The sequence below is a fragment of the Pleurodeles waltl genome, chromosome 3_2 (assembly GCF_031143425.1).
Source record: "Pleurodeles waltl isolate 20211129_DDA chromosome 3_2, aPleWal1.hap1.20221129, whole genome shotgun sequence".
NCBI lineage: Eukaryota > Metazoa > Chordata > Amphibia > Caudata > Salamandridae > Pleurodeles > Pleurodeles waltl.
This window is the reverse complement of record NC_090441.1, coordinates 98,912,610-98,934,658: the sequence shown is the minus strand read 5'-3', so window position 1 is coordinate 98,934,658 and position 22,049 is coordinate 98,912,610. Positions and strand designations below refer to the sequence as shown.

The window sequence follows — 22,049 nt, the reverse complement described above, 5'->3', positions numbered from 1 at the left end:
GGCTCGATTATAGATGGAAACACAATGATCGAAAACAATACCGACGGTGAAATAGAGATATTATACAGTTTCCGAATCGAAATTCTCAGAGTGAGAGGAAACACGTCTAAACCCGACAGCGGAACAAAGGAGTCAATGCCCATGCACACTATCACCGAAGGGAGGAGTTATTCGATCACGTGACTCGAAAAAAAAGACTTCTTCAAACAAAAACAACTTGTAACACTCTGAGCCCAACACTAGATGGCGGGACTATGCATAGCATGTGTATCTGCATCTACACATGCCACCGAACATATATATATATATACATATATATTTATTATGAGGTCTGTTGGGTCCCCGCAGGGACTATTCAGTGCTTATGACTATTGATGAGGATCCCCTGGAAAAGAATAGACCTTGTTCACAATTCGGTCCACCTTCCCACCCCTTATTACTGGAGATCAGTGAATGCAGCATTTTAAAGGGAATGCACATAGGACCGACTTACAAAAATGATTTTAGCACAAATAGCCCCCAGCACTCGTGCGTGGGGTCCATGGGAATGAAAGAAGTGAGTGGGCTGCCTACATTTGCATTCTCCCACACAAATATCACTGTCACATAAGGCAAACGTATCACATATGAAACTAGGAAGAAAGCCTTTAAGTCCTTGATGTGGGTAGATACCCTATTGCAGAAGGCCTGACTATGTCCCTTAATGGCAACACTCAGGAACTCGAGATCTTGACAAAAATGTATGGGATGACCTTACACCACGACTTCCGAAGATGAACAGCCACCGCAGCCTCTGGTGAACAACTGAGAGGCAATAGTGAGGCCAAAGGAGAGCAAAGCAAACAGGATATGTCATGACCCACCGTGAAACACAAGTAACATCTGTAGGACTGCAAGACGGGGATATGCAAATAAGCATCCTTGTAGGTCTAATACTACCAAGTCACCAGAGCCCAGGGTAGACTACACCTGGGCAAGGGTGAACATCCTGAAACTGTCTTTTCTCAAGAATGTGCTGAGAGGACAAAGGTCTAGAACAGGGTGGAGGCCTTCATTATTCTTCAGCAGCAGAAAGTAGCTGAAGTAGCAGCCAAGACAAATGGTTGTGGAGACTTGGGATCATGCCTTAGAATGCACTCACATTCCTTATTCTTTTCTCTGAGGACAGTTTATTTCATTAAGCCATTACCATAACTAAGAATAAAATGTTTTCTTTTTAAAACATAACATACAAATAATTATCTCTAGCACTAAGAAGCAATTCAAGAAAATACGGTGCATTAAGCACATACTTTTTTACTTACCAAAATTGAATTCTTTGGCTTTTCGTCTTGAAGTTTCACATGGAGTTTCAGTAACAGTCACAGTAGTGATTACAGGTTTTGGGGGGGTGGTGGTGGTTACAGCAGTTTTTGATCTCTTGCTGGGAGGGACATATTCTTCATCTTGGAAAGACAGATTATTCAGATAAGCAAATGTTATTACAGCACGTTTACCTTCAACTGCCGTTCTATGGTTCAATATCAATGCTTGATTATGAATTAATAATTATGCAAGCTTAAGCAACTTAATTGCTATTTTACATACGATAATACAGTTTGGTACATTCGCCAAGCATTTTTCATGTGACTGGAAATACAATGTGGGTGCCATATTTTCCCTCTTTACAACCTGGGAATATCTAGCACAAATGACATGGCAGCAAAATTAATAACTAATTTACTGTCCAAATGTATCCACTGTATTGTTTGGCAGTAATTTTTAAGTCGTCATTCTTTGATTCTGACACCAGCATCCAACTTTAGAGTTTCATCCACTAGTGGGTGCAGAATAAAACACCTCATTGGTAAAAGGGGTGGGTCACATTAGAAGCTATAATGGACACTAATGCTGCAGTAGATAATGTTTCTAGTCTGTAGCGCTGGCTCTACATTACAGAATTGTTCGTGGAGGGTCATAAACATCACATCAGTGAATATCTGAACTCCCCTACTGCAACCAGGTAGCGTTTGTTCATGAGGGAAAAAGATTCCTTCCAGAAAGATTATGCCCAGGATGTGCTGGTGTCCGTCCAGCTGCGGGGGAAGCAGTTCCTGAGCGCATTCCTAAGTGGCATGGTATCGCTCGGCATGAACAATGTTCAGCACCAGAAATGACTTGTGGGGCCTACATTAGATTCACTTCTGCACGCTGATATCAGTTAATTTCAAGGATGTTTGTGACCCCAGATGCAGGCCCCTCAACAACAAACTGGATTTAACTAGTTGGCAGATTCCTAAACTTGGAATCTTATTTATAGAAATAGCTGATGAAATGGGGAGGACTGGAGGGTCAGTAAGTAATCTGCAGTTTGATAGAATCTCTACCAGAATGAACGTTACAGCAGGTAAGTAGCTTTCTTCCAATACAGACTTCTAACCATAGATTTGTTAGCTTTTTAACAGGTAAAAAAACAGTACCTATTAGGAGGTGGGTCAGTGAATCGGCTCAAACCAAGTCCTGTAGAATCAAGAGGCTGAAATGACCTTCTCTGCGGACCTGGCTGCCCAGACAGAAGTGGTATGTGAGCTTAAGTTGCATTAATTCTGACAAAGGCATCAAGTCAGACCTAACCCAATGAGTCATTTGATACCTTACACTCAGTATCAACTTTAACAGTCCCAGTCAGAACTTTGCAAAGCTGAGGTGTCAGCTTGTAACTCTGAACTCACCAATGGGGCTATTAGCCATTTCCACCGTAAAAACGACAACTGTGGGATTTTACTGTAGGAACAGGCGTTCCATTGTTTAATATACAGCACCCTGCCTTAGGGGTGATGTACATATAATAAAAGGTAAAACTGTGATTTGCCACAGTTTTGATTGGCAAAGTTGCAAGAGTACTTCACAACTGCTTTTCCAGTCTGCCGTGGCAGACTGGGAGCCATGGTTTACGCTTTGTAATACCCAGGGCAGCTCACTGGTGCTACAGTCCTTGGGGTGACTAACTTACAGGCCAGGATACGCCAGTCTCATATACTAGGGATTTACAAGTTAGCTTATGCCAAAAGGGTATAAGCCAATCACACATACACAGTTTAATGTCAGGGCACAGACCCAGAGTTGAAAAACCTGCAGCATCAGCCCAAAACTTTGGGGGTGGCCAAACAAAAAGAGGCATTTTCTTACACCAGGCAGCGGTGCTTTGTGAATGCATGGAGCATGGCCCTCCGTCACCTTACAGATGTTGAGGACATGCATTCTGCATCCTAACAAAGTGGTAGCAGCCTTGGTGGAGCGACCCCCTGAATGGCTGTTTCTTCATCAATGCATAGCAGATTTGATTGCAAAGTACCAAACATCAAGAGATGGTTCTCTTCTGCACAGTCTTCCTCTCTTTGTTCTGGTAAGTCCAACAGAAAGTTTATCGATCATCCGGCCAGAACTCATTGGGCTGATCAATATAAAACTAGGGGTCCTCTATGGAGCCAAACAATGGAGTCTCTCCTTCTCTTTGGAGGGGGAGCAAGAGGGGAGAAAGGAGACATGCGTTTCAAGAACTATCTTGCCCTGGCAGAAAATAGCATACAGATAGGATTTGAAGCTCGACCCCCCCCCCCCCGCACCCTCCACCCCCCCGGGGCCGATGTAATGGCCAGTAAAAAGACTAAGCAACAACAGCCGAAGAGTGCAATTATAAATTGGACACTAAGTGGGTCAATGTGCTTGAACTTGTCTGAACAGTAAGCCACAAACTTGTACCAAGGGCAGACATATACAGATTTTGTCGAGGAATTCTGGCTGCCAGGATAACACCAACAACCTCAGGAGGAGATTGAAACACTAAACTCTTGCCACTCAATCTCAAAGCATGAAGAGGGAGCGTGCACAGGTTATGTAGCAGCACCCGGGCCCTGCTGCTGCGACAGGTCATCCTCCCGAATGGGTAGCCCGATTGGAGGATAGATGATCATGTCCAGCAGTTCAGATACAATACTTGTGTCCATTATTGAGAGGGTGGCAGGGTCAAATGGGGAGAAGCAGCACCTTGATGGAAGCGAGCAGCGCCTTGGTCAAGGTCGTAATGGCCCTGACTGAGTCAGAGACCACAATGGGAACTTCGTCCTCCAGCACTGATGGAGTTAGCATGGGCATTGAAGCTACAGAAACAGGCTTGAAGTATGGCAGCAAAGTTGGAACGGGAGCTGGAGAAGACCCAGTGGTTGATTCAGAAGTTCCAAATGCAGAGGGCAAACCCGCCAGCTGTACCTCAGACGGAGGGCCTCTCAGCTCCTTGGGGTATGAAGGTGCACCAGAGGAAGTCAGTAAGGAGTCGAAGAGTCAGAGCATTGCCTTGCAGAACTCTATCTGCCTCTGTGTCATGAATTTCCCCAGACACTAGGGCTGGGCAGGGACAAGTTAGAGGATAGGCTCAGACTTCAAGCAGCTTCAGGAGAGAGAGTAAGTGGCATAATGCTGTGCGGTCGACAGTCTTCCTGGGGGTACTCCTATGTCCACAGTCCTGGTGAGGTGATCCCAACCACGTGCCAACAAGTCTTCTATGTGTCCTCAGAAGTACAGCAGACACTGGTATATCAGTCATTTATCACAGCTGTTTCCTTCTTTTGGTGATAACTCTCCTTCTGGGTGATCAGGCTCCTCTCCGACGACTCTCCTGGTTCCAGCAGGCTGTGGTGCAACTTTTGAGCATCAGGCCCTAGTCTCTTGAGCTGCACAGCAGCAATCCAATTATATGGGCTACCACTTCTCCCCAGTGTGCTTCTCTGCAGTCCTGGGCCGGGAACAGGAAGTCAGGCGACTTACTGGAAGTCTCTGCTTCAAGCTGGGCTCAGGGAACGACTTCTCCATGAACAGGACACAGCAGGCACAGTTCTTTCCTTTGTTAGTCTAAGGAGAAGCAGGTGCACTCCAACTTCGGTGCAGCCTCTTCTCAGCTGGTTTCAGGGTCATCAAGGCAGTGCTTCTTGTGACCTGTTTTTCCAGTCAAGCGAGATCCAAGTTATGGGTGCCAGGGTTTCCTTTTTTTATGTGCAGGAAGTGCCCTCAGGAGAGGATGTGGTCAGTAGTTAATGGGCAACTAGGTAGTTTCCCCCCCCTGCCTCATGACAACTTCCTGTGAAGTAAGGCTTATAGTTGTCCCAGAGTGCTCTATTTTGCCAACTCTCAAGATGGCAGAACCCTTCTCATACCAAGAGTGTGGTAGCCCACCTCAGAGATGACGCTACCTGTGGGCTAAGCGCCCTTGGGAAAACTGGTCTGGCCCCCCCACCTCTCTGTCCCCTGACACCAACTTGTGTACCTGACAGAAAGAGCAGCTCCTCTCAGATGTGGTTACTATTTCTCATTCAAAGGCGGCTTCCCCTTTGAAGCTTGCCTTTTGGGTTAACACGCAGTGTGGATTCCTTCCAGGGGGAGGAAACACCTCCTCCAACTGCAGACCTCTGTTGTTACCTGCCCTGGGAGTCATTTACAAATCTTCCCAGGCCGGCAGGAGGCAGTTTTGTGGCCAGCTTTAGTGAATGGCCACTGGAAACATTTGGCAAAAGAGCTGCAACTTTCTACAAGTTGCATGTAGCAACAAGTTATATTAATTTCGACTTGGCCATCAAGTCAGGCTTAAGGTAACAATTTGTTTGATACCTTGAAGTACCAACTTTTGTAGACCCATTCAGAAGTTAGCACAGATCAGATGTCAGCGTGTAATGTGCTTACCAATGGAGCTACCAATCTCTCTCGCACCAAAAACAACAATTTCAGGTTTTTAAATATTTTGCACCCTGCCTTAGTACTCTCTAGGTTTGCCGTAGGGGTGACTTACACAAAATGAAAATAGTTTGGGCTTTGGCATTCCTTAAAATGGCAAAGTCGAGTCTGCAGTTTTAAACTGTCCTTCCAGTTTGCAGTGGCAGACTGGGAGCCTTGTTTTAACTTCTCTCCTTCAGGGTAGCACAACAAGTGCTGCAATCCCTGAGGGTACGCTAACTTACAGGCCCTGGGTCCTCCTGGTGCCATATACTAAGGAATTAAAAGTTTGCCTATGCCATTTGTTTTAAGGGCCAGGCAACTGGCACTAAGGTCTGGTTAGAAGCCTCAGTACACTCAGAGTTAAAGAACTAGCAATATCTGTGCAAAACTTTGGGGGTTACCATACAAAAAGAGGTATTTCCTTACAAACAGTTCTACAGACCACAATAGATATACGCAGCAAAGTACACTAAGCTAACCAGAGATTGATAAAAAAAGGCCCATATCTATAGAAGGAAATAAATAGACAAGACGTGCATAGAGGGAGAGGCAGGGCGATAAAGGTAAGTAGGTAGATACATAGAGAAGGGCAGATTTAGTTCAGACTGTTCCGGTTTATCTGTTTATTTCTCGCTCCCTCTCTTTACTGTGTTTGTCACCACCTGTCTCTCGGTATTTCCTCGTCTTTCTTTCTCTTCATTCGCTCTTTCTCCTTTCTCTCTGTATTTCTTTCATTCTATATATCTCTCTCACTTACTATTTTCCTTCCTTTCTATATTTTGCCTTCCATCTCTTGCCCTCGGACTTCTTTTCTTTCTGTCCCTCCCAGTCTGTCCCCTCTCTGCAATTTTCTCTGCCTGTCTTACTTTTCCTGGCTTTCTCCATCTCTCTCAGACTTTCAATGCCTTTTGCACTCATTTTTCTGTGAGCTATAATCACTGTCAGTTATTGGTACAGTGGCAGATGAACCCCGCATTGCAGACTCATTCCACTAGAACACATATATAAGGCCACATGGCAGGGGCATCTGTAACATTCCCCAAATATCTGATACCCCTTCTGCCATGGTTTGCAAACTGAAGTCATCCTCCTCTCCCTTGCACCACATTGTTCTGTATTTAGCAACCATAAAACCCCGTTGTTGTCCCTACATCACGTCACCAGGAGACCTCTAGTATTCTTCATGCTAGCCCTATCGTTCGTCCCGGGCACTTACAATTCCTGAGGAATCCACCTTCTTCTGAGGTTCCATCAGCCCATAATAACCAAAGACTACTATCTCTACGGAAAGGAAAGATCAACCCCTCTCTTCCTGAAAATAGATATATGCTCAAAGGTGCTATCCAAACATGTACCAGCTCTTTGCTAAGTTTCTCTGCACACGTTCTTCGACTGTCACCCCCTTTCAAAATGTTTTAAGTAAATGAGAAAAACAAATTTGCTCACTTGAAGTACCGGGGGGTTTCACCATATTATAACCCTTTTATATCTACCCATCATCTACAGTCATGCTATATAATTAACACACGTCTATGCATTAAGCAAGGTACATTCACTAAAAAGCATACACAAAGGGAAAACTACATACCATTAGCTGAGTGTCTGAATGTGGTACAGTAAAATCATCTGGCATGCGTACTTTCTCACCTGACCAACACCGTTCAGACCCTAGCTATGTCTCACTGTTAGCCTACACATTCATCAATGCAGATCAAGTATCAATATTAGCTGACCTTTCATAAAATCACCTCCTGGAACATACAGTGCCTCACACAACTTCAACCCCTCCATTGCAATTGTAACACTTTCACCATCTTAATTTGAATGACTAGCCACTTTCAAACCCCATCACATTCACAGTTCTGCAGAGTAGCAATGTCCAAACCCTCAAGGGCTCAAGAAGAACATGTCACAAAGTTGATAGGAGAATAATCTAAGAACATCTGCTCATCACAACATCTCAGAATGAAAACAAACAGCTTATGCAGAACCAGTAGAAAAAAAATCTCTCTCAGACCCTATCAAACTTTTAAACACACATCAAGGTGGGTATAACGTTCCTTTACTTCCTTAACAGCTCTTTAGTATGGCAGTAGTCTCTAAACAAGATTTCACTTATTTGTAAGTGGATAGAGATCCAAGCAAGTCAGACTAGAGCAATGGCACAGAAAGTAGACATGTTTTCAAGCTGATTTCCCATAATTTAAAAAGGATAACAACATCTCACAGAGAGAGCCCCACCACACTAGCATCATAATGGTCTCCCCCAGTCACCTCATAAATTTGCGAGCAATTGGCTACAATAGTCCCACAATCATCGTCCTAGAAGAAAATTGGTTACTTACCTATAACTATAGTTCTCCAGTATTGATATCTTTCATAGATTCACATGCTTGAATCGTCCCCTTTGTCAGGGTGGGAGTCCCACCGTAACCTTAAATATACACAGTAGTAAGTGTACTACACTAGGCCTCAATGGCGTATATAGGCACTGTTATAGCCTATCCACGTTTTAATAAAAAAAAAAAAAAAAAAAAAGAGAATCAAATGTGAACTACAACCAATCAGGTGACAGCACCCTCTAGAACACTCCCAACAGAGGGCGTTTCCCTCAGATTTTCTAGTACGAGTGTGAAGTACATAGTCTTAGAATGAAGGAGAGCCTCCGAGGGGAGGAGGGTGGGTCACATGTGACTATGAAAGATATCAATACTGGAGAACTATAGTTACAGGTAAGTAACCAATTTTCTTCTCCAGTATTGGATCTTTCACAGATTCACATGCTTGAATTAGAGTAGCAAGCAGTAATGTTGGTTATTATAGCAACAACATCTATAACAATAGGAATGATGCTACATACAGTTAATAGTAGAAAGCAATATACATATATATTGAGAATGAGAATAATAATAATAATAATAGCAATAATAATAATAGCAATAATAACAATGATAACGTTAGGCAAGTATAGATCACATACCTTTCAAGTGGAAGGTGGGATAACCAGTGAGACTCACCTTAATGGAATAGATGTCTCAGCACTGCTTGCCAACAGCTTATCCGTTTTGTTCATCTGATCCAGGCAGTAGTGCTTTGTAAATGTATGCCGGCTGGACCATGTTGCTGCCCTGCAAATGTTTTCAGGGGTACTCCCGGGAAGAGAGCTGCTGATGTGGCTACCGCTCTGGTAGAGTAGGCTTTAACCTTACTGTGCAGCGGCTTCCCTGCCTGGGCATGACAAAACTGTATAGCTAATCCAATCCACCTGGCAATGGTCTGCTTAGATATCACAGAGCCTTTTCTGGTATCTCCATATGCTATGAATAGCTGGTCCGATTTTGGAATGCTATGTGTTTTTTTAAGATAAAACTTTAAACATCTCCTTACATCTAGCGAATGCAGCGCTCTCTTGGCAACCATCTGTGGGTTAGGAAAAAAAATTCTTAAGACCACTGGCTCATTTAAATGGAAGTTTGATGGTACTTTTGGTATATACTTAGGGTTTGTTCACCGTTTGGAGTGAACTGAAGAAAAGGTTCCTTGACAGTAAAGACTTGTATGTCAATCACTCTTTTTGCTGATGTGAGAGCTAGTAAAAGCGATGTCTTCCAAGAGATTAATTTTAATGTGGATTGGCTCGAAAGCAGGCTTCATGAGTTGTTCTCACACTATGTTTAATAGCCATAATGGTAGAGGTTTATGCACTGGTGGAAATACTCTAAAAAGGCCCTTGAGAAATTGTTTTACAATCCTGGGAGAATATAGCTAGGAGGTTTGCTGAGAGCAGCGGAACCTTGAAATTGCTGCCACATGCACCCATATTAAGGAATAAGAAAGTCAGAATTTTGCTAAATGTAACAAATAAGGAAGTATTTGCTCCAGAGGTGACATCATAGGATGGATTCCTTCCGTAACACACCACAAACTGAAATGCTTCCATTTAAGATTATAGGTCTTATTGGTGGTGTTCGCTCTGACTTTGGCTAATATTTCTCTACATTCCGATGAAATGCTCAAGGTGAAGTATTCATTGAATTCAGGTGTCAGGCCGATAAGTGTAGAGATGAAGGATTCGGATCCCTGACTTGGCCCTGGTGCATGGTCAGTAGGGCTGATGTCTGTGAGTAGAACATGTAGTTGCTCCGAATACAGAAGGAGTTCTGTGAACCATATCGGTCTGGACTACCTGGGTGCCACTAGGAGGAGACGGCATCCCTCTGCTTTCATTTAGCTAATCACTCTGGGGATCCGGGGAATCGGGGGAAAAGCTAAGCAACGATTCCTGACCATCTCATCAAAAAAGCATTTCCCCACTACACATTTTGGGGATGCCAGCTTGCGTAATATGGGCATTTCTTTTTCTCGTATGTGGCAAAAAGATTGAAATTCGGCTTGCTCCACTTCTGGAAAAGATGATTTAGAACCTGTTGGTTCAGTTCCCACTCGTGATGATTGTCCTGCTCAAAGAGTCCGCTGGGAGGTTGGCTTGTCCTGGCAGGTGTTCTGCTTTCAGAGAAATTTGGTACTCTATGGCCCATCCCCAAATGCTCTGAGCCCAATGTGAAAGATCCAAGGACTTTGTGCCGCCCTGTTTGTTCAGGTAAAACATACTTGTGGTATTGTCCGTTCTGATGCGAATTTTTGACTTTCGTATTTTTGGTAAGAAAGCCTTCAGTGCTAGATCTATTGCTCAACTCCAGTTGGTTTATGTGAAGTTGTTTGTCCTTTTGTGTCCAGTTGCCACGTATCTGTAGATCTTGAAGGTGGGCGCCCCAACCTTCGAGCAATGCATCTGTCGTCGTTATATATTTTGGCACTTGTTGTAGAAATGAAAAGCCCCTGGATAAGTTTGACTGCTTTTTCCACAAAGACATGGCAGCTTTCATTTCGGATGTGATCTGAATTCGATCGTCGAAGGAGCCATTCACTTGGAGCCACTGAGTGTCTAGTTCATCCTGTAGAGGTCGCATGTGCAGTCGGCAATTTGGGATCAGTGGAATACATGAGGAAATCCATCCCATGAATTATTTGTAATTCCGAACTGAAACAAACTTTTTTATTGACCGCTTTTGAGCCATTTTGAAATTTTTTCGCTGTTTCTCTTGAGATGGGAATGCCTTGCTTTGGATAGTATCTAGTATCGCTCCTAGAAAATTCAGCTGCTTTGAGGGATGGAAGCGTGATTTGAGATAGTTGATGGTAAGGCCTAGAGACTTTAACAACTGGAGACAAGTGGATGTGTGCTTTACCACTTGGTTTCTTGTGGATGCCTTTATGAGCCAGTCACCGAAATATAGAAATATTTGTAATCCCTAGTTGACGTAGGGGAGCCGCTACTGGGGACAGCACTTTGGTAAAAATTCTGAGGGCCAATTTTAATCCAAATGGGAGGACTAAAAACTGTAGATGCATACCAGCTACCTTAGATCTGAGAAATTTCTGATGATTTTGATGTATGGGGCTACGGAAATACTCATCTTGGAGGTCTATAGATGTCATGCGATCTCCTGTGCTTAAGAGGCGTAGAATGTCCTGAAGCGTTACCATATGAAATGTTTGTTTTTTCAGCAACTTGTCTAAGGCCCTCAAATCCAGTATGGAATGCCAATCCCCCAAAGGCTTTTTCACTTGAAAAAAGCGGGAACAGAACCCCAAGTCCCTCTGCAGAATTAGAACAACTTCTATTGCCCCTTGGCGTGTTGTTGAATATATTTCTTTGTGGAGCTGTTTTAATCGTGGAGATGGTGGTCCTGATGGAGGGGTATTTGGAGGCTTTTGGATGAATTCTAGCATATGTCCCCTGGATACTATATCCAGTACCCACTTGTCTGATGTTATCCTTGACCACTGAAGGATGTGTTAAGTGATGCAGCCTCCAATCTTTGAAACACAGGTGGGGATGGTAGCTGGTATGAATGCGTGGTCATTGTTTTCTGCCTGTGTCTCTGCCACGGGCTGTGGTTCTTCCCCTCGAGGGGTGCCTTTAGGCAGCTGTAGGTGGTAGTCTGCATTGCTGCTGCTGCTGTTGTTCGTACTGATGTTGAAAACCTGTTTGAGCAGTTTGGCATTGTCTCTATGACCGGAAACCACCACGAAAGGTGTAACTTCCCCCGCTCCTAGCCACTCGAAACAGCTGTCTTCTGTACTGCAGTGTACCTATGGATGGGGCTTTGTCTGTATCCGCCTTGATAGATTGTAACATCTCATCCACATGCTTCCCGAAGAGGCATTCCTCATCATATGCCATGTCAAGTATTTTGCTTTGTACCTCTGGCCTAAAAGAGGTGGATTTCAGCCAGCCCGTTGGCGCAATACTGCTGCCCCCGCCAGTTGTCCAAATCCCGTTTGTGAGATATCGATCGCAATCAATCACTTTGGCTGCGATCCGTTCTCCCTCCTGCAACACTTTTTTGCCTCTACTTTAGCATCCTCGGGCAAGAGGTCAATGTATGAGGACGCCTGCCCACATTTGTCGATCATATCTGCCTAGAATGGCTAACTAGTTGGCAGCTTTGACAGTTAGTGTTGCTATTGAGGAGAACTTTTTTCCTATGTTGTCTAGATGGTGTCCTTCTCTATCTGGCAGGGATGATACTGGTGTTGAAGGGTTCTTCGATCGGCATTGCACCGCCTGAGATACCACACAATCCAGCTTCGGTTGCCCAATTATACAAGCTGGGGAATCTTCCAGGGCCTTATATTTTTCTACAAACGTGGGACTTGGGAAGGTATTGTAGCTGAGTTTTTCATTGCTTTCAATCCTTCTTGCCATATATAGTCAACTACAGGTATGGCTTTAACTGGCTTTGATGGTTCCTTAAAGTCACATAGGAAACAATCAGTTTCGAGAGTGAGAATGGGCAGTTTAAACGTTTAGCCGCTCTTTCCATTAAATTATGGAACCATCCTATATCCTCTGGGGTGGGGGGGGGTAGAAGAGAGAGAATCCACTGGTCCTGCAAACGGTGGTGATGGCGTAGGAATCAGGTATTGGTCCCACTCACTAGGAGTGGTTTCAGGTATTTCTCCCTCTTCCCTTTCTTCATCTGTGGACTGAGGGTCATCCAGAGGTGGCTGTACTTAAGGGGTGTTCATATCTGGTCTGAGCGGTGTCCCTGGATGGCTGGGGATAGGGGTTTGCAGTCCTGCTTGTAGGTCATATTGCTGTGTGGTCAGGGATTCTGGTACCGAGGGTGGAAATCTTCTGTAGAAGTTATGTAACAAGTTTTGGAGATCTGTCACTAATGAACTTGGCATAGGGACAGAGATGTTACTGTCACTGTAGGGAAAATGCCACTGTTGGCATGGTTACCTCCGAACTTTTCGCCTTTTGTTGATGCCAGCTTTGATTGGAAGTGTGCTGGGACCCTGCGAACCAGGCCCCAGCACCAGTGTTCTTTCCCTAAAACTGTACCTTTGTCTCCACAATTGGCACAGTCCAGGCACACAGATAAGTCCTTTGTAAAAGCTACCCCTGGTACCAAGGGCCCTGTGGCCAGGGATGGTCGCTAAGGGTTGCAGCATGTATTATGCCACCCTGGGGACCCCTACCTTACCACATGCACACTGCATCACAGCTTGTGTGTGCTGGTGGGGAGAAAAAGACTGAGTTGACATTGCACTCCCCTCGGAGAACTATGCCCACAACCCACTGCCTGTGGCATAGGTAAGTCACCCTTCTACCAGGCCTTACAGCCCTGAGGCAGGGTGCACTATACCACAGGTGAGGGCACAGCTGCATGAGCACTATGCTTCTACAGTGTCCAAGTCAATTCTTAGACATTGTAAGTGCAGGGTACCCATACTGAGTATATGGTCTGAAAGTTTGTCAAAAACGAACTCCACAGTTCCATAATGGCTACACTGAATATTGGGAAGTTTGGTATCAAACTTCTCAGCACAATAAATCCAAACTGATGCCAGTGTGGGATTTATTGAGAAATGCACAAAGAGGGCATCTTAGAGATACCCCCTGCATGCCAGCCCTGTTAGTGCTAGGCTTACCGGTCTCTGCCAGCCTGCCACTTCCAGACAAGTTTCTGGCCACATGCGGGTAGTGCCTTTGTGCACTCTGTGACCAGGAACAAAGCCTGTCCTGGGTGGAGGTGCTTCACACTTCCCCCTGCAGGAAGAGTAACACCTTGTAGTAAGCCTCAAAGGCTCAAGCCTGGTGTTACAGAGCCCCAGGGCACTCCAGCTAGTGAAAATGACCGCCCCACCCCCCTCAGCCTCTCACCCCCAGCCCCCCACCCCCTGAAACAGCCCCCACTTTTGGCGGCAAGTCCAGTGACATAATGAGAAAAATAAGGAGTCACCCCCTCAGCCAGGTCTACCCCTAAGGTGATCCGAGCTGAAGTGACCCCCTCCTTGGAAAATCCTCCATCTTGCTTTGGAGGATTTAGTCCAATAGGGATAGGGATGTGCCATCCTCCACAAAGGGAGGAAGCACAAGGAGGGTGTAGCCACCCTCAGGGACAGTGGCCATTGGCTACTGCCCTCAAGCCCTAACACACCCCTGAACTGGGTATTTAGAGACAATCCTGAACCCAGGAAATTGGATTTCTGACGACCAACAAAGAAGAAGGCCTGCCTAGCTGAAAAACCCCACACAGAAGAAAGAAGACGACAACTGCTTTGGCCCCAGCCCTACCGGCCTTTCTCCAACTTCAGAGAATCTGTACCAGCGACGCATCCTGTGGGCCCAACGACCTCTGTTGACTCAGAGGACTACCCTGCAACTTCCAAAGGATCAAGAACTCCCGTGGAGAGCAGACCTGTCCAACCCAAGAAAGAAGAAACCATCTTTAAAGGGACTCCCACCTCACACCAGAAGCGCAAGTCCCCACCACTCTGCACCCGACGCCCCTGGCCCATGTCCAGAGAAACCCACGACCCAGAGATGACCCCCAAGCAACTCCGACGACTTGTCCACACTGGGCTGACCTCTCTGCACCCCCGACACCTGCAGAGGGAACCCCGAGGACCTCCCCTGACTGCGACTGCCCAGGACGAAGATATCCAACTCCTGGAGAAGCACTGCACCTGCAGGCCCCAGACCCGTGAGAAACTGACCACTGGTGCCACAGTGACCATCGACCAGCAGGGGGCCCTTACCCTAGCCCAGTTGGTGGCTGGCCCAAGAAGCCCCCCCTGTGCCCTGCCTGCAACGTCTGAGTGACCCCCCAGGTCCCTCCATTGAATCCTATTACAAACCTGACGCCTGTTTGCCCACTGCACCCGGCCGCCCCTGTGCTGCTGAGGGTATGTTTTATGTGCCTACTTGGGCCCCCACTCCCCCATAAAGTGCTCTACTAAACTCCCCTGGTCTGCTCTCTGAGGACGCGGGTACTTACCTGCCAGCAGACTGGAACCGGAGCACCCCGTCTCCATAGTGGCCCATGCTATTTTGGCTCCTTCTTGACCTTTGCACTTGACCGGCCCTGTAGGGCTGGGTGTTTGGGGTTGACTTGAACCGCCAACGGTGGGCTACCTATGCCCCGGAGACTGAACTTGAAAGTGCTTTACTTACCGTAATAACTAAACTGTACTTACCCCCCAAAGGAACGTTTGAAATTTGCACTCTGTCCACTTTTAAAATAGCTTATTGCAATTTTATGAAAAGCTGTGTGCATTACTATTTTGGTTCAAAGTTCTAAGTACTCCTATGTGTAGGAAGTTGGCTCTGTATATACTATCTCAAAGTGAGAGATAGTGTACACAGAGTCAAAGGGTCCCCCTTAGAGGTTGATAGTGGCAAAATTAGAAAATACTAATGCTGTATTTTGTGGTAGTGTGGTCGAGCAGTAGGCTTATCAGAGGGTAGTGTTAAGCATTTGTTGTACACACACAGGCAATAAATGAACACGTACTCAAATACTTAACTCCGGGCCAATAGGTTTTTATATAGAAGAATATTCTTTTCTTAATTTATTTTTAGAACCACACGATTCAGAATTCAAGTGAGTACATAAATTGTAAGGTATTTGGCATAGGTAAATATGGAACTTTGAATTAAAACAGTAATGTACACAGTTTTGGCAAAAATGGCAATAAGCTATTTTAAAATTGGACACTGCGCAAAAATCAACAGTTCCTGGGGGAGGTAAGTAATAGTTAGTTTTTCTGGTAAGTAAAGCATTTACAAGTTCAGTCTCCAGGGCATAGGCAGCCCAACGTTGGGGGTTCAAGTTAACCCCAAACACCCAGCACCAGAAACACAAGGCCGGTCAGGTACAGAGGTCAAAGTAGGGCCCACATAGCATAAGTGCCTTTGGAGACCAGGGGTGCTCCAGTTCCAGTCTCCTAGCAGGTAAGAACCTGCGTCCTTAGGGAGCAGACCAGAGGGGTTTTGTAGAGCTGGGGGTGAGGGGAGAGGTCACAAACAGGCACACAAAACACACCCTCAGTGGCACACGGTGTAGTGTGTGAAGTAGGTGTTGGGTTTTGCGTTAAAAGCAATGGAGGGACCCGGGGGTCACTCTGGCAATGCAGGCAGGGCACAGGGGTGCTTCTCGGGCAAGCCACTGACTGGGCAAGGATGAGGGTCGCCTGCTGGTCACTCCTGTACCAGTAGTTGGTTTCTCTCAGGCCTGGGGGCTGCGGGTGCAGTGCTTCTTACAGGTGTCGGGTTCTTTGTTACCGGGCAGTCGCGGTCAGGGGGGGCCTCTGGATTCTCTCTGCAGGCATCGCTGTAGGGAGGACGTCTCAGGGTGTCCATGTCATTTTGTATGACTTGAACCCGGTCTTCGGGGACATCCTCGACGCACCAAAAGCTCACTAGAGAACTCGACAAAACGGTCGAATTCAGTCAAAAAGAGACCAGGGTAGTTCTTTCCGGATCAGCGCGTGGCAGGGAAAGAAAATAACTGACGTCAATGCGCCGAGGCAGGGTCTATGTACTACTCCCGATGTCATCACAGGACTACGATGCTAACAACACCTACTGATGTGCAAGGGTATTGCTCAAAGAAAAATCTCCGGATCCAGTATGATGCCTGGGGAAATTCTAACGAAAGGAATCTGCAACTAGAAGTCTCTATCAGATAGGTAAAGTCGACATGGCATCCGTCTCAGGGTGCCATGCCCACAAAACACTGCCTGCGGCATGGGTAAGTCACCCCTCTAGCAGGCGTTACAGCCCTAAGGCAGGGTGCACTATACCACAGATGACAGCACAGCTGCATGACTAATATGCCCCTACAGTGTCTAAGTCTATTCTTAGACATTGTAAGTGCAGTGTGACCATATTCAGTATATGGTCTGCGAGTTATTACAAACTCCACAGTTCCATAATGGCTTCACTGAATACTGGTATGTTTGGTATCAAACTTTTCAGCACAATAAACCCACGTTGATGCCAGTGTGGGATTCATTACAAAATGCACACAGAGGGCATCTTAGAGATGCCCCCTGTATTTTACCCAATCGTCTAGTGTAGGACTGACTAGTCTGTGCCAGCCTGTCACTAGCAGATTAGTTTCTTACCCAATGGGGGTGAGGGCCTTTGTGCTCTGAGGCCAGGAACAAAGCCTGCTCTGGGTGGAGGTGCTTCACACCTCCACCCTGAAGGAACTGTAACACCTGGTGGTGAGCCTCAAAGGCTCAGGCCGCGTGTTACAGTGCCTCCAGCTAGTGGAGATGCCTGCCCCCGGACAAAGCCCCACTTTTGGCAGCCAATTCGGCGGGAAAACGAGGAGGAGTGACCAATTCCGCTGGGACCACCCCTAAGGTGTCCAGAGTTGAAGTGAGCTCCCCTCCCTGCAGAATCTTCCATCTTGGCTTGGAGGAAAGGAACCAATACGGATAGGAATGTCCCCCCTCCACCCTAGAGGGAGCGGACACAAGGAGGGTGTAGCCGCCCTCAGGAACAGTAGCCATTGGGTACTGCCCTCTGACCCCTGTAATGCCCCTACATCTTGTTTTTAAGGGCTTCCCTAAACCTAGCTCACCAGATTCATTGAGACCTGAAAAGGACTGCTTAGCTGAAACCCCGAGCAGAGATGGAGGAAGACGACAACTGCTTTGGCCCCAGCCCTACTGCCCTGTCTCCTGCTTTATAGAACCTTCAAAAGACCAGCGACACGTCCAGCGGGACCAGCGACCTCTGCCCAACTCCAGAGGACTGCCCTGCACCAAAAAGGACCAAGAACTCCTGAGGACAGCAGCTCTGTTCAAGAAAAACCTACAACCAAGGACTTCCACCTCACTCCGGACGCATTAGTCCTGACCCCTGTACACCCGACGCCCACGGCCTGTGTCCAGGTGGTCCACCCAGCAAGAGAGGGTCCCAAGGCGATTGCGAGCAAGTGCCCACCCTGGGTTGACCCCTCCATCGTGACACCTGCAGAGGGAATCCCGAAGACCCCCTGACCGTGAAGCTCCAGACGAAGATATCCAACGCCTAAAGACACACTGCACCCACAGCCCCCAGGCCTTGGAGAAACCGACACCGAGTGCATCTACATTCAGCAGGCGGCCCTTCTCGATGTCCGATCGGTGGTTTGCCCGAAACCCCCCACTGGAACTCGCCTGTAGCCTCTGAGTGACCCCCAGGGTCTCCTCAAACCAGCATTGGAAACCAGACATCCTGTTTGCACCCTGCACCCAGCCGCCCCTGTGCCGCTGAGGGTGTGTTTGGTGCCTCCTTGTGGCCCCTCCAGTGCTCCTTCAAACCCACCTGGTCTGCCCTCCGAGACACTGGTACTTACCTGCAGGCAGGCCTGATTCCGCATACCCCCCCGTCTCCATAGGAGCCCACGTTAAAACTGCTCATCTGTGGGGTGCCCTCTTTCCCAGACTCTTTTTGATCTGTACATCAAACCCTTCGCAGAAAGTTTGAGGTCAAATACCTGCATAAGGCCTTTTGTGGTCGGAGCTTTTTTCGTAGGAAAAGCGTGTTGTATGCAGACGATTTGATGGTTTTTACCTCTGATGTTACGGCGGCAATCTCAAATCTTCAAAAAGAAATAAAGATTTTTTCGAGCTTGGCAGGTTGTGAGGTAAATGAGGAAAAAACTGAGATAGTGATGTGGAATCAAAATTATGAAGATCCCAGAAAGGTTTTAGAGATGAGGTATTTGGGGATAATGATCATACAAGATTTGGGAGAGTTAGCCTCTAAAAATTTAGATAAGGTGGTTAAGGAGGTTGGGGTTCTTCTGAGAAAGTGGGGAAATCTGCTGCTTACTATCTATGGTCGTGTCAACTTGGTTAAGATGTCTACTTTACCAAAGATTACTTTTTTATTTGATAACATCCCTTTGTATTTTGATTAAAAAAAAAAAAAAAAAAAATTACAGGCAAAGATTACAGCCTTTATATGGGCCACCATAGGATTTCGGTTATCTTGGAAGAAATTGAGGAGGAGGGTCGGCGTGGGTGGCTTGGCCCTCCCCAATCTCCTGCTGTATTGCTGGTCCTATTTATTAAAAAATACCAGGATGTTGTGGTTATCCCTAGACACCTCAATAAGGGGATTTATGTTCAGAGCAAAGTTGACAGACCTCCCGATAAACGGTTTCTTGTATAAGTTTGGGGCTGAGAAATTCTTTAAGAAAGTTAGGTTGAAATGTTTACGAGCTGCTGCCACTTACTGGTATGAAATCTAATCCTTTCTTGGTGTTGGTTATTATAGCATACTAGCACCTATTTGGGACTCTCCAGGGACCCCGGAGTGTTTGCTTAATAGCCTGGCGCTGCCAATCAAAAATAGTGGGGTAACAACATGGTGCGGTTAATCGGGGACGAATCTTCGCTGAGTTGGGAATTCTGGAACCACAAGACTCATGGGTCCCTGTCAAGCTTTAAGTTCTTCCAGGTTAATGGGTGGCTCAAAAGTCAGGGAGGCCTGGGCCTGGAACCAACCAAATTGGAGCAGGATTTATTGGTAACGACTGACACAAAGAAAGAAGTCTCCCGATGGTATCAAAATGTATTGCTCAGAGTTGAGGCAGTACCTCACCCGCTTTACAGGAAATGCAGTGGATGCTTGCCAGAGGGTGAGTTGGGGAACCTTTGGCAGACATCTTTGGCCACCTTGTATTCAGTGGTGAAAGTAGCTGTCTCAAGAAGAATCATCTCTTTACCCTTCATAGGGCATATTGGAGTCCAGAAAGGATGGCGAAGATAAAGAGAAGTAGTGTGACTTCAGAGTGCAAGCGGTAGGGGGCAGATGATGTACATATGTTCGCCTCGTTCCCGAAACTTCAGGGTTTTTGGTTAGAAGTGGGTAAGACAATATCTAACTCACTGGGTGTCGTGACTGAAGTGACCCCCCCAACCCCTGGTTAATTATATTTGGGGTATCAGTCAGTGATGCTGATGTACCTTTTTCCCCGCCCCCACGTGTTCCCTAACTAAGCTTAACTGCTACCAAAGAGGGTTGGTGTATATCCTAATTTCACTTGCTGGAAGGGAAGTGTGCAGAAGCTGGGTTCAAAACCCCCCAACTGCGCCCACCCCCTCCCTTTTGGAAGGAATGGAGAAATTCTGTTCTCTTCTTAAAAGATATAGATAAAAGCCAAGCGAGGAGACCTGGTGATCAGATATGGGATCTCTTAAAGATCTGAGATTGTAGTGAATCCTAGTTTGTTTTAATGGGATAACAGGAGTTAGCTTAGCCGTAGGCTTGTAAACTCGTGCCCCTGTCATCTAGTGACTTTTAACCTACTTAGCTTGCTCTGTCTTAACTCATTTAATTATTGATTTCCTCTAAGATGGCTGCCCTGTTTATAGTTAGGCCACTTGTTATGAGTTTTATTACCAGTGTCACTGCGCCAAGGCGTCAAGATCAAGCACAAAAGACAAACAAACAGTATGTGTTCACACTTAGGGATTTTGCCTCTCTATACTTTCGATGGATTGTTGATATTAATTGCCGTCCCAAGCATGCCTGTTATCTATTGTTTTGGAATGCACCTATGTCAGGGGACCTTGTAGATCTGTATAAATACATCACACTTCAGACAGATAATCAGAGGGATTCCGACCAGAGGGCATCGCCATCATCGCTGATACCGATGCTGCAGTCGTCTTGACGCTGACCCAGTCTTCGTGTCCCTACGGATTCTGAGATAGAGACCTCATTCCAAGGTAACGAGGGTTGGGGGCTCCTCTCATGGACACGGCTTTGGCAGATTAGGTTTAGCAAACCCAGCTCTCCTTTAGGTAGGAGATTAGGCCTATTCTCATTATGGTATTAGGGCATATTCCATCTCATACATGTATATATATTTCTTTCATATATTGCAAAAATGGTGGGGGTCTTTATAACCATGACTCTCTTCTTCACAATACTGTTGCTTGGTATATTCATTATCCTAATCATTGCAATTCATGCAACTTACCGCAAATTGCAGTTATGTTAAATAAAAAACTATTATAACTTTACTGCATCTGTGTCATTGCCTTTGTTTGTATGAGACATAATCTATCTGTGAGAAAAGGGTAATTTCAGTTTAACCACGACAACCCTGAGATATCTTTCTTTGAGTCCATGTGTAAGCGACTGCTACAAATCACCTTTTACTATTGTGTTTCTGGTGAGGTACAGCTAGTGAGCCGGTAAGGTTTGGACAACAGTTACAACTAGTTGTAGGAAGAGACTTAGTCACCTACAAACGAAAGTACTGTCATCCTGAGACCAGCAGTCTTGCTCAGAGCAAGAGTCCAAACTACGACAAGATGGTTATTGCCTAATGTCCAATGATTATTCGCCTAGACCTGGCTAGGTCTGGAACTGGGGTTCATCCAGGGATCTAGATGGTCAGGGCTTCCTGTGCATTAGAGTTTGAGCTTAGCGCACCTGAATAAGCTTATTGGCGACGATGTGTGAGGACAAAAAAATAAAATTGCTCCTCTTTGACATCTGCACCTGGCCGGCCCATGTTGGTGGTGGTAGGTGTTTGGGGTTAACTTGAACCCCAACCGGTGGACTTCCTAAAAACCCAGAGACTGATACTAAGTATTGTACTTACCTGTAAAACGATTTCTTCCCCTCAGGAACTGTTTTTGAATATAGCAGTGTGGTTATTTTTAAAACAGATTGTTGCCAATAATTCAAAAACCGTATAACTCAATGAAACAAAGTACTGTTGATAATTATGTGAAATATCAATCTATTAAAGTATTTTCCTGCAAATAAACTAAGAAAATATATTTTTGCTATATAAAACCATTGGTCTGGAACTAAGTCATAGAGGGTGTGTTCCTTCTATTATTTGTGTGTGTACAACAAATGCTTTGCACTACACTCTGATAAGCCTAACTGCTCGACCACGCTACCACAAGAGAAAGCATTAGTACTA

General features: G+C 45.9%; 1 protein-coding gene across 2 annotated transcripts in view; it reads right to left on the bottom strand.

Moving 5' to 3' along the window:
- Window positions 1-22,049, bottom strand: part of GTF2I (general transcription factor IIi) — a 1,115,084-nt gene that overhangs the window by 695,503 nt on the left and 397,532 nt on the right. For both annotated transcript variants that reach the window (XM_069226909.1, XM_069226910.1), the window contains one exon: window positions 1,305-1,445. In XM_069226909.1, coding sequence (XP_069083010.1) covers window positions 1,305-1,445 — 141 coding nt within the window. The remainder of the gene's footprint in view (window positions 1-1,304; window positions 1,446-22,049) is intronic.